Source organism: Taudactylus pleione, unplaced genomic scaffold, assembly GCF_031769625.1.
Source record: "Taudactylus pleione unplaced genomic scaffold, aTauple2 ptg000354l, whole genome shotgun sequence".
Classification (NCBI taxonomy): domain Eukaryota; kingdom Metazoa; phylum Chordata; class Amphibia; order Anura; family Myobatrachidae; genus Taudactylus; species Taudactylus pleione.
Window position 1 is genome coordinate 2452323 of NW_028284755.1, and position 12775 is coordinate 2465097.

The following is a 12775-nucleotide window of genomic DNA, read 5'->3' on the forward strand; positions in this document are numbered from 1 at the left end:
CATTCGCATTTCAAAGAACAAGACTCACTGAGTTTAGCCATTCCATTGCATTAAGGCGGCAGAGAGGCCGTCTCCGGAGGCAGCTCTAACACGCACTATCCAGGAACAGCAACACGCTGACTTCATACAATCAGCTGATAAAAGCCACTACAAGGCTATCTCCGGTGAGCATTGCTATCCAGTGGGATATTGCTCATTCGGGAGCGGCGAACATTCATACCAGCTGCTCCACTAACAGAGCCACACTGCTACTACTGTTACGAGCTGTCCTGCTCGTCCACTCACACAATCTTTTCCCAACCGGGATCCGCAAGTGGACACACAGTTTACTTTTCTTCTGTCACTTGGCACCCAAGGAATATCATTCATCCAGCGGGTAAGCCAGTACAACCTTCTATTTATGGTTGTGACATCATTTTTAAAACAGTCATCGAGACATTTGCGATTTATCGGATTCCAATACAGCTGCTACATATATAATTTTTTGGATGATCTAATAACTGATTAAGTGTAAAGGTGCATACACACACAACGATTTTTTGAACGATTATCGTTAAACGATATAGTTTAACGATAATCGTTTGTAAAAATCGTTCACTTTCTGAGTCAAACGATGAACGATTTTCGTTCATGCGCGTTCACGTTTGTAGCTTGTAGTTGTAGTTTATAGTTCAGTCAGACTTGTCAACTCAACGATTTTCAGTAAGGGAATATGCAAAAATCGTTTGTAGTTCTAAAAAATCGTTCATTACATTTAAATGAACATAGTAAATGAACAACTTTAGTAAACGATTTTAGTTCATTTTTTCAAGGGAGAAAACCGTTTACTAAAATCGTTCATTAACTAAATCGTTGTGTGTGTATGCAGCTTAAGATTCTATCTTCTGCAAATACACTTCAGAGGTAATCAAGGACTACTCTGATTGAGACATTTTCACTCAACGATTATTAGGATATATCAAATTCTGTATATACAAGTACATTTCATTACCGTTTACATTACCTTCCTATATCATTATTTATGTGATCGATTTATTTGCTGATTTGTACACGATATACATACATTTTTAAAAAAAATTATTATTTATTTTATGTCATTGAGACAATAAATGTGAGTTTATCTTTTCATTATTTATATGTGTGCTGTAGCAACAAATCAATAAGCGCTCCCACATTTGTTTCTATATTTCCTGCAAATTTTCTTGGGGTTTGCCTACCCCATTAGTGGTAAGCTGCATCTAGATTTGTATCCTTCAGTTTTTTCTGGAGCGCCTGATTTTGTGTGTTTTTTTCTGCTTAGAAGATGCCTGTATTATAGAAACAGAATTTGACGACAGATCAGAACCACTTGGCCCATCTAGTCTGCCCTTGCTCTACTGTCTTAGCCTCTACCACCTCTGATGGGAGGCTATACCACTTATCCACTACCCTTTCTGTGAAGTAATTTTTCCTCAAATTTCCTTTTAATCTACCTCCCTCCGGTTTCAGTGCATGTCCATGTTTTAGTACTTCTCTTCTTTTGAAGAATGTCTCCCTCCTGCACCTTGTTAAAACCCATGATATATTTGAACGTTTCTATCATGTCCCCCCTTTCCCTTCTCTGTTCCAGACTATACATATTGAGATCTCTTAGTCTTTCCTGATAAGTTTTGTGATGTAGGCATGCACCATTTTAGTTGGCCTTCTTTGTACAGTCTCTAATGTATTTATATCTTTCTGGAGATATGGCCTCCAGAACTGAACACAGTATTCTAGATGAGGCAGTACCAATGACCTATACCAGTGGTTCCCAAACTGTGCGCCGCAGCACCCTGGGGTGCCTCGGGACATTTGCAGGGGTGCCTCAGGTTGATGGTCCAGCACCAAATCAAATTATTTCTGGTCAATGTAATGTAAATATGTGGACAAATAGAAGTGCAAACCTGTCACCCACCACATAACTGAACCTAAGCATGACAGGTAAGCACAATTTACTTCACTTTACTACTTCACTAAATTTTTTTTAGATATTCTCAATAACAAACTTTTGGCTTAGGGGTGCCGTGAAAACAATTCTTATGCACTAGGGTGCCACGATTCAAAAAAGTTTGGGAACCACTGACTTATACAGTGGCATTATTACTTCTTTCTTCCTGCTACTGATTCCTCTCCCTATGCAACCAAGTATCTGACTTGCCTTTCTCATTGCTTTGTTACAATGCTTACCTGCCTTTAAATCATCTAAAATAGTGACTCCTAGATCCCTTTCCTCATGTAATTTCCATTAGAGTACCCTCAATACTATATTTGGCTTTTGGGTTCTTGAGACCCAAGTGCATAATTTTGCATTAAACTGTAGTTGCCATGTTTTTGACCATTCCTCTAGTCTAGCTAGATCCTCCATTATTTGTCTTACCCCTCCAGTTGTCTACCCTGTTGCATATTTTTGTGTCATCTGCAAAATGCACTTTCCCTTTAATTCCTTTTGCAATGTCACCAACAAATATATTAAAAAGCACTGGTCCAAGTACAGAACCTTGGGGTAAATCACTTGTCACAATTCCTTCCTGAGACTGCACTCCATTTACTACAACTCTCTATTTCCTATTCTGCAACCAAGTTTTTATCCATTTAACCGTCTTAGGGCCAAACGTAATAGTGTTAGAGTTTAGAAAATGTGAGAGTTTAGCAGTAAAACCCTCACACTAATACAGTGATCGAGAGTTTAAATCTTGAGAGTTTTTTGAGTCTGAAAAACCTGCAAGTTTGCATGTTCTGTGACTTTATTACATTGGTTGAGTTTAAAAATCTGAGTTTTCTCTCACATTTCCTAAACTCACACCCTATTACATTTGGCCCTTAGAATCCAGTCCCAAGTTTTCAAGTTTATTTATCAGCCTGTGATGTGGGACCGTGTCAAAAGCCTTACTAAAGTCTAGATGAGCTACATCTATGGCCCCTCCTTGATCTATTACTTTAGTCACCCAGTCAAAAAAATCAATAAGATTTGTTTGGCATGATCTCCCCCTATAAACCCAAGCTGTTTGGGACCCTGTAAATTGTTGGATTTGAGATGTTCCACAAGTCTTTCTTTTAATTAGAGATCTGGATCTCCCCTGGATTTGGATCTGGATTGGTTTTGCCAAAACCTCACCTCCATGTTTTGTTTTCGTGTTTTGGTTTTGGCTCTGGATTTTTTCTTAAAAAATAAAAAGACTGCTAAAATCACATAAAATGGGCCTTTTTTTGTTCCTACAGTATTAATAACCTCAATAACATTTATTTCCACTCGTTTCCAGTCAATTTTGACCACCTCACAGCTCACAATATTGATTTTTTTTCAGCTAGTTATAGGGCCAAAAGGTTGCATCCAGCTTGCTGGCTCAAAACTGATTGATATAAATGTTAATAGAGTTGAGGACTATGCAAAGATGATGGTTGGGATACCCTTGAGGATTGAAGAATTGATAGTTGATAGTTGGTACAGCCCCTGGCTGTAAAATTGATAATAAATTAATTAAAAAACAATTCATTGGTGCAGCCCATGGCTGTAAAATTGATAATACATTAATTAAAAAACAATTCATTGGGTGCAGCCCCTGGCTGAATAATTAATAAAAAGAAATTCATTGGTGCAGCCCCTGACTGTTAAATTGATAATAAATTAATTAAAAACAATTCATTGGGTGCAGCCCCTGGCTGTAAAATTGATAATAAATTAATTAAAAAAACAATTGGGTGCAACCCCTTGCTGAATAATTAATAAAAAGAAATTCATTGGTGCAGCCCGTGACTGTTAAATTGATAATAAATGAATTAAAAACAACTCATTGTGTGCAGCCCCATGCTGTAGAATTGATAATAAATTAATTAAGAAACAATTCATTGGGTCCAGCACATATTGGAAAGGAAAAAGGTGCAAGATGGAATAGTCCTTGGGCCCTCCCACCCACCCTTATGTTGTACACAAAACAGGACAGTTTATCAAACCAATCATTTCAGCGACAAGGACTGCCAATTGTGGCTGAAATGATTGGTTTGTTTGGACCCCCATAAAACAGGCTGCCAATGTGCATTGGACATGGAAAAGAAAATGATCCCATACACAAACTGGCTTTACATTACAAGTTCTCCTCGTCCTCATCATCCCCATCAGTGTGTACATCCTCTCCTTCACACAATATTAATTTGTCCCCGCTGGAATCCACCATAGGCGCCTCTGTAATTTTTTTATGTAATTGTTGGTAGAGGTCTTCCTCGTGGAATTTGTCATTCATTTTAATGAACATCATCTTTTCCACATTTTGAGGAAGTAACCTACTACACCGATCACTGACAAGGTTGCCAGCTGTACTGAAAACTCTTTTGGAGTACACACTGGAGGGTGGGCAACTTAAGTAATGCAAAGCCAGTTTGTGTATAGGACTCCAAATTGCATCTTTTTCCTGCCAGTACTGAAAGGGACTGTCTGACATGCCTATTAGGATGTTATCTCTAAAATAGTCCTCCACCATTCTGTGAATGGAGACCGTATCACACTTAGTCACGGTAGAAGACATATCACTAGTAGGCAGTTCTCTCAGGCCCGACCAGATGTAATTTTTTGGTGAACGATCTGCATGACCAGCAGGCATTCTGTAAGTAAAGTTGAGTTTTTTCCTGGCAGCTGCAGAAACTGCAGGAGATGATGGTGTATCACATGCGGCTGCAGCTGACAATTTTTTTTACCAACAGCTCTTTGCACAGTTTTAGATTTGGTTCTGTTGGAAAAAAACTCACAAGGAAGGACTTAAACCTAGGATCCAGAATGGTCGCCAAAATATATTTTTCAGATTTCAATAGAGTGACGACTCTTGGATCCTGGTGAAGTGAATCAAGGGCTTGATCCACCAGTCTGACATACTTTGCGCAATCGCTATGTTTCACCTCCTCTTTCAGTTTCTCCAGCTGTTTTTGAAAAAGTCTGATGAAGGGAATGACCTGACTCAAGCTGGCAGTGTCTGAACTAACTTCACGTGTGGCAAGTTCAAAGGGTTTGAGAACCTTGCACAACACGGAAATTATTCTCCAATGCACTTGAGTAAGGTGCATTCCCCCTCCACGGCCTATGTCATAGGCCGTTGTATAGCCCTGGATGGCCTTTTGCTGTTCCTCCATCCGCTGAAGCATATAGATGGTAGAATTCCACCGAGTTACTACCTCTTGCTTCAGGCAGGGCAAATTTAGCAGTATATGCTGCTCATACTATCTACGACAAGCGGTCGCCGAATGTCTAAAATGTCTGGATATTTTACGGGCCACCGAGAGCATCTCCTGCACGGCCGTGTTAGTTTTTAAAAAACATTGCACCACCAAATAAAATGTGTGAGCAAAACGTGTTGGAATTCGCCCACATGTAATGCTCTCACAATATTGGTGGCATTGTCTGAAATCACAAATCCCGAGGAGAGTCCAAGTGGGGTAAGCCATTTAGCAATGATTTCCCTAAGTTTTTCTAAGAAGTTCTCAGCGGTATGCCTCTTAGTGAAACCAGTTATACAAAGAGTAGCCTGCCTCTAAATCAGCTGTCTTTTGATAGATGTTGCTGCTGCTGTTGTAGGTAATACACCTACCCAGTGGGCTGTCACAGTCCTGTAATCCTTAGTTTGCCCTGTCCCACTTGTCCACATATCAGTGGTCAAGTGGACAGTGGATACAACGGCATTTCTGAGAACATTAATAAGGTTTTTTTAATGTCCTTGTACAGACTTGGAATTGCTGTTCTAGCGAAGTGGAATCTAGAAGGGATCTGGTAGCAAGGACAGAGGACCTTAATTAACTGTTGAAAACCCAATGCAGTAATGGCGGGTACTGGACGCACATCTAATCCCAGCATAGCTGTTATGGTGTCAGTAATCCACTGTGTAAATGGGTGATTGCTGTCATACTTGTTTGTCCTTGCAAACGATTGTTTAACAGTTAATTGTTTTTTGGAGTATACGCTACAAGTAGTCTTCCTGCTGGTCCCCTTCTGGGATGAAGATCCACTCACAGCAACAGCAGCAACAACAGGCGTAGTCATCAAGGATCCTTCTGAGGAATCACGGATAGGAGAGGAGTCAATCATGCTTCGAATACCAACATTGGATGCAGCAGGACTACTCCCGATGACAAATGAGGATGTTGATGATGCAGATGTTGGTGAAGGTGCTTGGATCTCACAGCGTGGGAGCAGGTAGGTGACACTGGACTTGTTACGTTTTGAGTTTTGGAACTTGGCGACATACACTTTGATATTTGATGAATGCGCTCCAAGTGACGTAACAAGGAGGAGGTTCCTAGGTGGTTTAGGTCCCTTCCTCTACTCACTTGCTTGGCAGCGGTCACATATGGCTTGACAACTGTTTTCCAGATCGGGGTGGAAATAATTCCACACGTGAGAATTAGATTTTTTTGTCTTTTGTCTCGGCATGACAACAATGGGCTTTGGCTTTTTCAAACCATGGGCAACAGCTGTTGCCTTACTTACACGAAGGACATCCTCGGCATCAACATCCTCATCACCAACATCTTCATCATCAACATCCTCATCATTGTTCAACTACCAAAATATCCTCCTCCATGTGCAATTCCACAGAAGCATCCTCGATGACTACGTCTGCAAGATGTTGACTGCCCTTCCCCACACTTACAGAGGGCACACAAATGTTGGAACTTGGAGGATCCTCCAGTAGACTAGTATTTAGGTCTGGCTCACACATGGCAACCGCGGACACACTTGCACTATGTGATTTCGATTTCTCAGGGCACACAGTTGGTTTTTCCAAAGGGCTATCAGAATCAGAACCAGCAGTCTTCCTAAAGAAAGGCCAAGGCCTTATCCTTTCCTTGCCACTTTGTGTAGTGAATGGCATATTGCCATTTTTTTTGTTTGTCTAAAGGCAAATTTCCTTTCAATATTTTTTTCTTTACTTCGGTAAAAGTAGCTTTACCATATCAATGGCGTGACTTAAGTCCTGGGGCATGGGCCTTCATAGAGGATGAGGAAGTTGACGGCCTTGCTCTTCAGTCATGTGACAGCCCTCCATATTTTCTGCGGTCTTGAAGCAGGTGCGTTGCGTTTATCATTAATTAATTAAATAGAAAAAAAAGACAAGATTTTTTTTTTTTTTCAGCTCCAGAACTTTGGGCCCAGAGCACAGATTAATGATGACTGGAGTCGGGCAGCACTAGCTAACTTGCTGTATTTTGTGCGGTTAAGCCTAACACGCACACAGACAAATATATATTACACAAAAAATACACTTTATTTGGGTCCAGAACTTGAGCCCAGATGGACGCAGCAGACAGCACCAGCCCAGATGGATCAGCAACAGTCCAGATGGACACAGCAGACAGCACAACACCAGCCCAGAATGGATCAGCACCAGGCCAGGACACAGCAGATAGAACAGCACAGCACCTCTCCCCAGCCCTACACTACCCACCCTCCCTGTTCAGTCTCCACAGCCAGAATGGAGACGAAAGCTCACAAGCCACGAGATTTCGTCTCTATGGTTTTGCATCGATGTCAGAGATCCGAGTAAGGCGGGAACATCCGAGCCGGCTTGGGTCCGACTCGGATCCCCTTAGTTTAGGCGGGTTTGGATCTCTTAGATCCGAACCCGCTCATCTCTACTTTTAATAGTGATTCCATTACTTTCCCTACTACTGATGTAAGGCTCACTGGTCGGTAGTAACTTTCCTTTTCCTTGCTTCCACTTTTGCGCAGTGGGACTACATTTGCTCTTTTGCAGACCTCTAGAATGGTAGCCTATTTATGAAAGATCTTATACTATGAGGCAGAACAGTACAGAGGACGGAGTGACCAGTGCAGCCACCCATGGCATAAGGGTGAGGTGATAGCAAAATTGCTACCCTGGCTACCCACCTTGTAGGATGCCTGAAGAGGAATTCAAAGATTTGGAGAGGATCCATGTATATCCATAGAATGTGCCCAGCTTCCTTCTCCCAGCCTCCTCTTCCGTGATGTCATGACGCTGCCTGCACAAGGAAAGCCACTCTGTTGGTTTATAAATTTGATAATGCACTACTACTTTACATTGTAAGCAGGGCCAAAACTAGGATTTCTGTCACCCGGGGCAAGACAGTAATTTTACGCCCCCCCTGGTAATTCCCCCATAGTAATGCCCCCTGCAGCAGTGTCCCTATAGTAATGCCCCATTCAGCAGTGCGCCTATAGTAATGCCCCCTGAGGTAATGCCCCTGTAGTAGTGCCCATATAGTAATGCCCCTGTAGTAATACCCATATGTTAATGCCCCTGTAGTAGTGCCCATAAAGTAATGCCCTTGTAATAGTGCCCAAATGGTAATGCCCCTGTAGTAGTGCCCATAAGGTAATGCCCCTGTAGTAGTGCCTATATGGTAATGCCCCTGTAGTAGTGCCCCCATAGTAATGCCCATATAGTAATACCCCTGTCGTAGTGCCCATATGGTAATGCCCCTGTAGTGCCCATATGTTAATGTCCCTGTAGTAATGCCCCTGTAGTGCCGCTTACAGAAAAAAAAAAAATATATTACTTACCTTAAACCCCACTCCGATGTCCGGTCCGCCCAGCTGCTCCTCAGAACTATGGGAGTAACGTCATGACGTCTTTCCCATAGTGCCCGTGGGGAGAGCCAGGAAACTGGAGTTCATGAGAGAACTCCAGCCTCCGGCTACCGCGGCAGCTGCAGGGAAGTTGCCGGGCACCCGCTGGTAATAAAGTCTCAGCGGGCGTCCGGCTTGGTGCCACCCTGCGGCGCTGGAGGACACTGGCAGCGGTGCACCCAGTGCACATGCACCTCCAGCCCCCCCTAGTTGCGGCTCTGTTGTAAGGATATCAGCACTCACTCGCCCACTTTGGCACACCACTTTTCCCCAAAGACCATTTCCCCTGCTGGCCGACCTGGCTGTACCCCCAAAAGTTTATACCCTTACTTACCTACTTTATGGACCACAGAAGGGAGGTCCAAGTGACAAGTGTGGCCCTGTCCTCCTCTGGCAAATGCTGCAATTCGTGCCAGCATGCAGTGCCATCAGGGCTTCAATAATGTGATTTGCTATAAATGGCGTCAATTCCCTGCCCACTTCACTAGGGTGATGTGCAAAATTTGGAGAGCAGCCTAACAGGGAGCACACCCCAAAATCTGCATGCCTCCCCAACATTCCAAGAGAGTAGCCAGATATGATTTATACATGTATATTAAAATCACTATATTAAAAATAGTGCTTTTCTTCTTCACTTGTAGTGTCAGGCAGTGTTATTAGACTTTTCCATTCTGTTAGCAAAACAAGGACACTGATCTTTATAAAATAATATCTTCTGTAATTACCATGCTATGACGAATGTATTTGTATTCAGTGTTAACCATAATGTTTAATGTTATTACTGTACTTTTTATAGAGTCTTCAGAAGTTGGGCCCGCGCTTGTTGCACATACTAGTATTCCATTTGGAAAACAGCACTTGGAAGAGGAAAAAGAAGATGTGCAGCCCCTGATTCTGAAGCATCTAGATGCAGTACTGCCGAATCTTCCTCATCCAAAGGCCGTGAAATGTCAGAAATGGCGCTACTCACAGGTAAGCCATTCCACGCAGAAGAAATCTCCACGTGCACTGTGAGTGCCTATCTAATGTGCTTTGTTTGATGGCAATTGCAGTAAAATAGTACTACTAATAATATATCTATATATATATATATATATATTTATTTTTTTTTAAATGTTACGACTGAATGACTTATCAACGCCCAGCACCAAACCCCTGGAACTAGAAACATGTAACTCAGGGAGTATAAGCTTGCTATGACTTAGGCACCCACTAAGAAGGGATTTTTCGAAATTCGACTCCTAAGGGGGTGAAAAGGGCTAAAATGTTTCCTCCCCCTGTGCAATGTCCTGACTGACTCATCAACGTCCTGCTCAAACCCCTGGACCTAGAAACTCGAACTTTGTGGTGTATATTCCTTCCTCGACGTAAGCACTCACTAAGCAGGAACATTTTGAAAAGTGGTAAAATGTTTTTGTTTTGACCATGGTGATTGGGTGACAAAGCAGCATATCCCAAGTGCTGTGGGACTGTAAGCTCATTGACTGGGTGGAGCGGCGGCTTCAGAGGTGGGGCTGCAGCGCAGTACACTATTCAAATAGAGGAGCCAGACCAACTGCCAGTGAAATTTGGCAGCAGTTGGGGTGGCAGTTGGTGTGGCTCCCCTATTTGAATATTCTACTGCGCAGAAGCCACACCTCTGCAGTAGCAACTGCTAAGGACTTAACACGTTGGCTAGGTATTTTCCATTTAGATACTTCATTTGCTTTGCATTTTGGATTTTTCATTTTCTCTAACATGGCAATTGAGTTTTTGAATGTTAAAGGGGAGATGGTGCCTCACACCATTGTCTCCATAACAGGAAATGGAGCCTGCCTGTTCAGGTCCCTCTCCTATCTTATGTATGACACTCAGCTAAAGGCTAGGGAGATGCCTGAACTGATTGTGAGGCACGTGGTGGATAACTGAGAGGAGTTCTCCATCATGTCCCACAACAGCAAGGGGGAAAACTGTGCCAGCTCCGCTGAGTGCCTCCTTGACATGTCCCTTTACTTATGGTGGTTTATGTGATCTGGTGGTGGCTGGGCAACTGTTCGAGTTCGTCTTCGAGGTTTACCACAATGGTGAGCTCTATGAGAGTTTCAGCGCTGAACATCACTCCGCGAGGACCTCTCTAGGGGCAAAATGTGATGCGTACCTGCCACATGAACCTCAAAAAGTGTGTGCCACACAACCCTTCCTACAGCGCAACTCCACCTCACACCTCTCGCAGGCATCACCACTTCCTGTCCCCAAGAAGGCTCCTGCCAAATGTCGTGCCGGATACAGCCACGCTAAAATGGGTGAAGCAACTTCAGGAGGCGGTAAGGAAATATATGCAGATTAAGTACCAACAAAATAACCCAGAGATGAACAGAGCAGCGGTGCCAAGGTGCCAGCAAGATCACCCCGGGGTACACAACACCTGGAACTGTGACTCATCGGACTACACCACATATTGGCAGTCCACCAGGCTCCAATTAGCAACGTCACAAGCCCAGACGAGGCACTGTCAATGAGCAGCCTAGCTGGTGTTCAAAATGACTTACAAGATGTCAGATTACAACTGATACAGGTCTGGGCATTTCCAAAATGTCACAGTACAGTGACTCCACCCACCATTACATTTAAATTCTGCTATCCCATGGCTTTTGGCACTTCAGTGTGTATAGGTATATATATATATATATATATATATATATATATATATATTATATAGTAGTCTATTTCCGCTGGAGGAAGGATGCTCTCGCCACTTTTAAACAACGGTTAAATTTATTCATAATAGAGCATCATAGTTGAATGAATGAAAATATCGTCATGGTCGACGTTTCGGATCTTCTCTGAACCTTTCTCAAGACCTCAATCGTATATAGTCATACATGAACAGTAATAAAGGGATGATGTAACATGATCTCAGCATCCATCCGGACAAGGCTGAAACAGCCTGCTCTTGGAATGGTAATCTCAAGTCTCCAAAAGACGCGGGAACTGCTAATAAAACAGGGGTTGAAGTAAACCCTCAGTATCACAAGGACCTAAAGGTGGAATTCCAACAAGTATCGGTGAATGTTTGACCACTGGGGAGTACTAAAGCATTCTCCAACATCTTTGGTTCTGTGGGCAGTGCTAAAAACGAGTTAGCACTGACATCATTGATGATGTCATTCAAAATGGCTGCCGCACACTGCGCATGCGCAGAAGTCCCATTTTTTGGCGCAATTTGGCAGGGATTATCTCTCTCTGCCTAGAGTATAAATAACAGGCATTGCCCAGCCACTATACCACTCCTGAGGAAGTCCATGCTGGACGAAATGCATCGAGGCACCCTGACCCAGGCTCTCTAGACAGTGGACTCTCATATCCATGAGTACTGGGTACCATTTTGTAAGATAAGCATTTATTATTTTTTCCCCATTTTGTATTTCTTTTTTTTTTTGTGTACTGATGTTAAACATACCCAAATAAATTACTTGATAAAATGCACTGATGGGGGACCTATTTTATGTCTATCCCAAAGCTTGTGCACAGCTTTTACTCCTCCAAGGATTATTGAGGAGGAAAAGGAATACTGGGAGATACTTTGGTGACACATACTACATGCTTGGTTTACTACGAAATATGGTACGCAGCTAATTGTAGTCCTGTCTCGCTATTTCTGTATAAAAACATACTACGCTATATTACTTTCTCTTTCCCTGGCTTGAACGAGCCCTCTTCAAAGGTGTTCCAGTAGATGACATCCCATTTACCCATCCACATTTGAACCATTTCATTGGAACCCAGATAAGCTTTAAAGTTCTTTCCTTTGGTACGCACATTCATGTTGAGCACCAATTATCACTATACCGAATATACTACACTATCAGGCGCATGTCTTTTTTAACCCCCTTTTTCATATATATGTATTATATATAATATATACAGATGTGTCCTCATACACTATTGCTGCAGTCCCACTAAACAACCCGCCAGGTCCTGTGCGACTCAACTTGCACCGACCAACTTATTTTGCATCTTTTTCGCTAGCAAAATGCATCTTGGTTGCAATGTGATGTGACAAAACCGCTTCACGAAATTTCACTAATCCATTTGATATACAACACTTATATCTGTGTGCGACTGAGTCTAAGATGCATTTTCGGGTGAAATAGACGCTACACCACTCAGCGCGGCTCACTCGCACTA

The 12775-nt window shown here is 42.6% G+C and overlaps 1 protein-coding gene across 3 annotated transcripts in view; it reads left to right on the top strand.

Moving 5' to 3' along the window:
- RNLS (renalase, FAD dependent amine oxidase) overlaps window positions 1-12775 on the top strand; it is a 269902-nt gene that overhangs the window by 232103 nt on the left and 25024 nt on the right. For all 3 annotated transcript variants that reach the window (XM_088444321.1, XM_088444323.1, XM_088444322.1), the window contains one exon: window positions 9405-9580. In XM_088444321.1, coding sequence (XP_088300447.1) covers window positions 9405-9580 — 176 coding nt within the window. The remainder of the gene's footprint in view (window positions 1-9404; window positions 9581-12775) is intronic.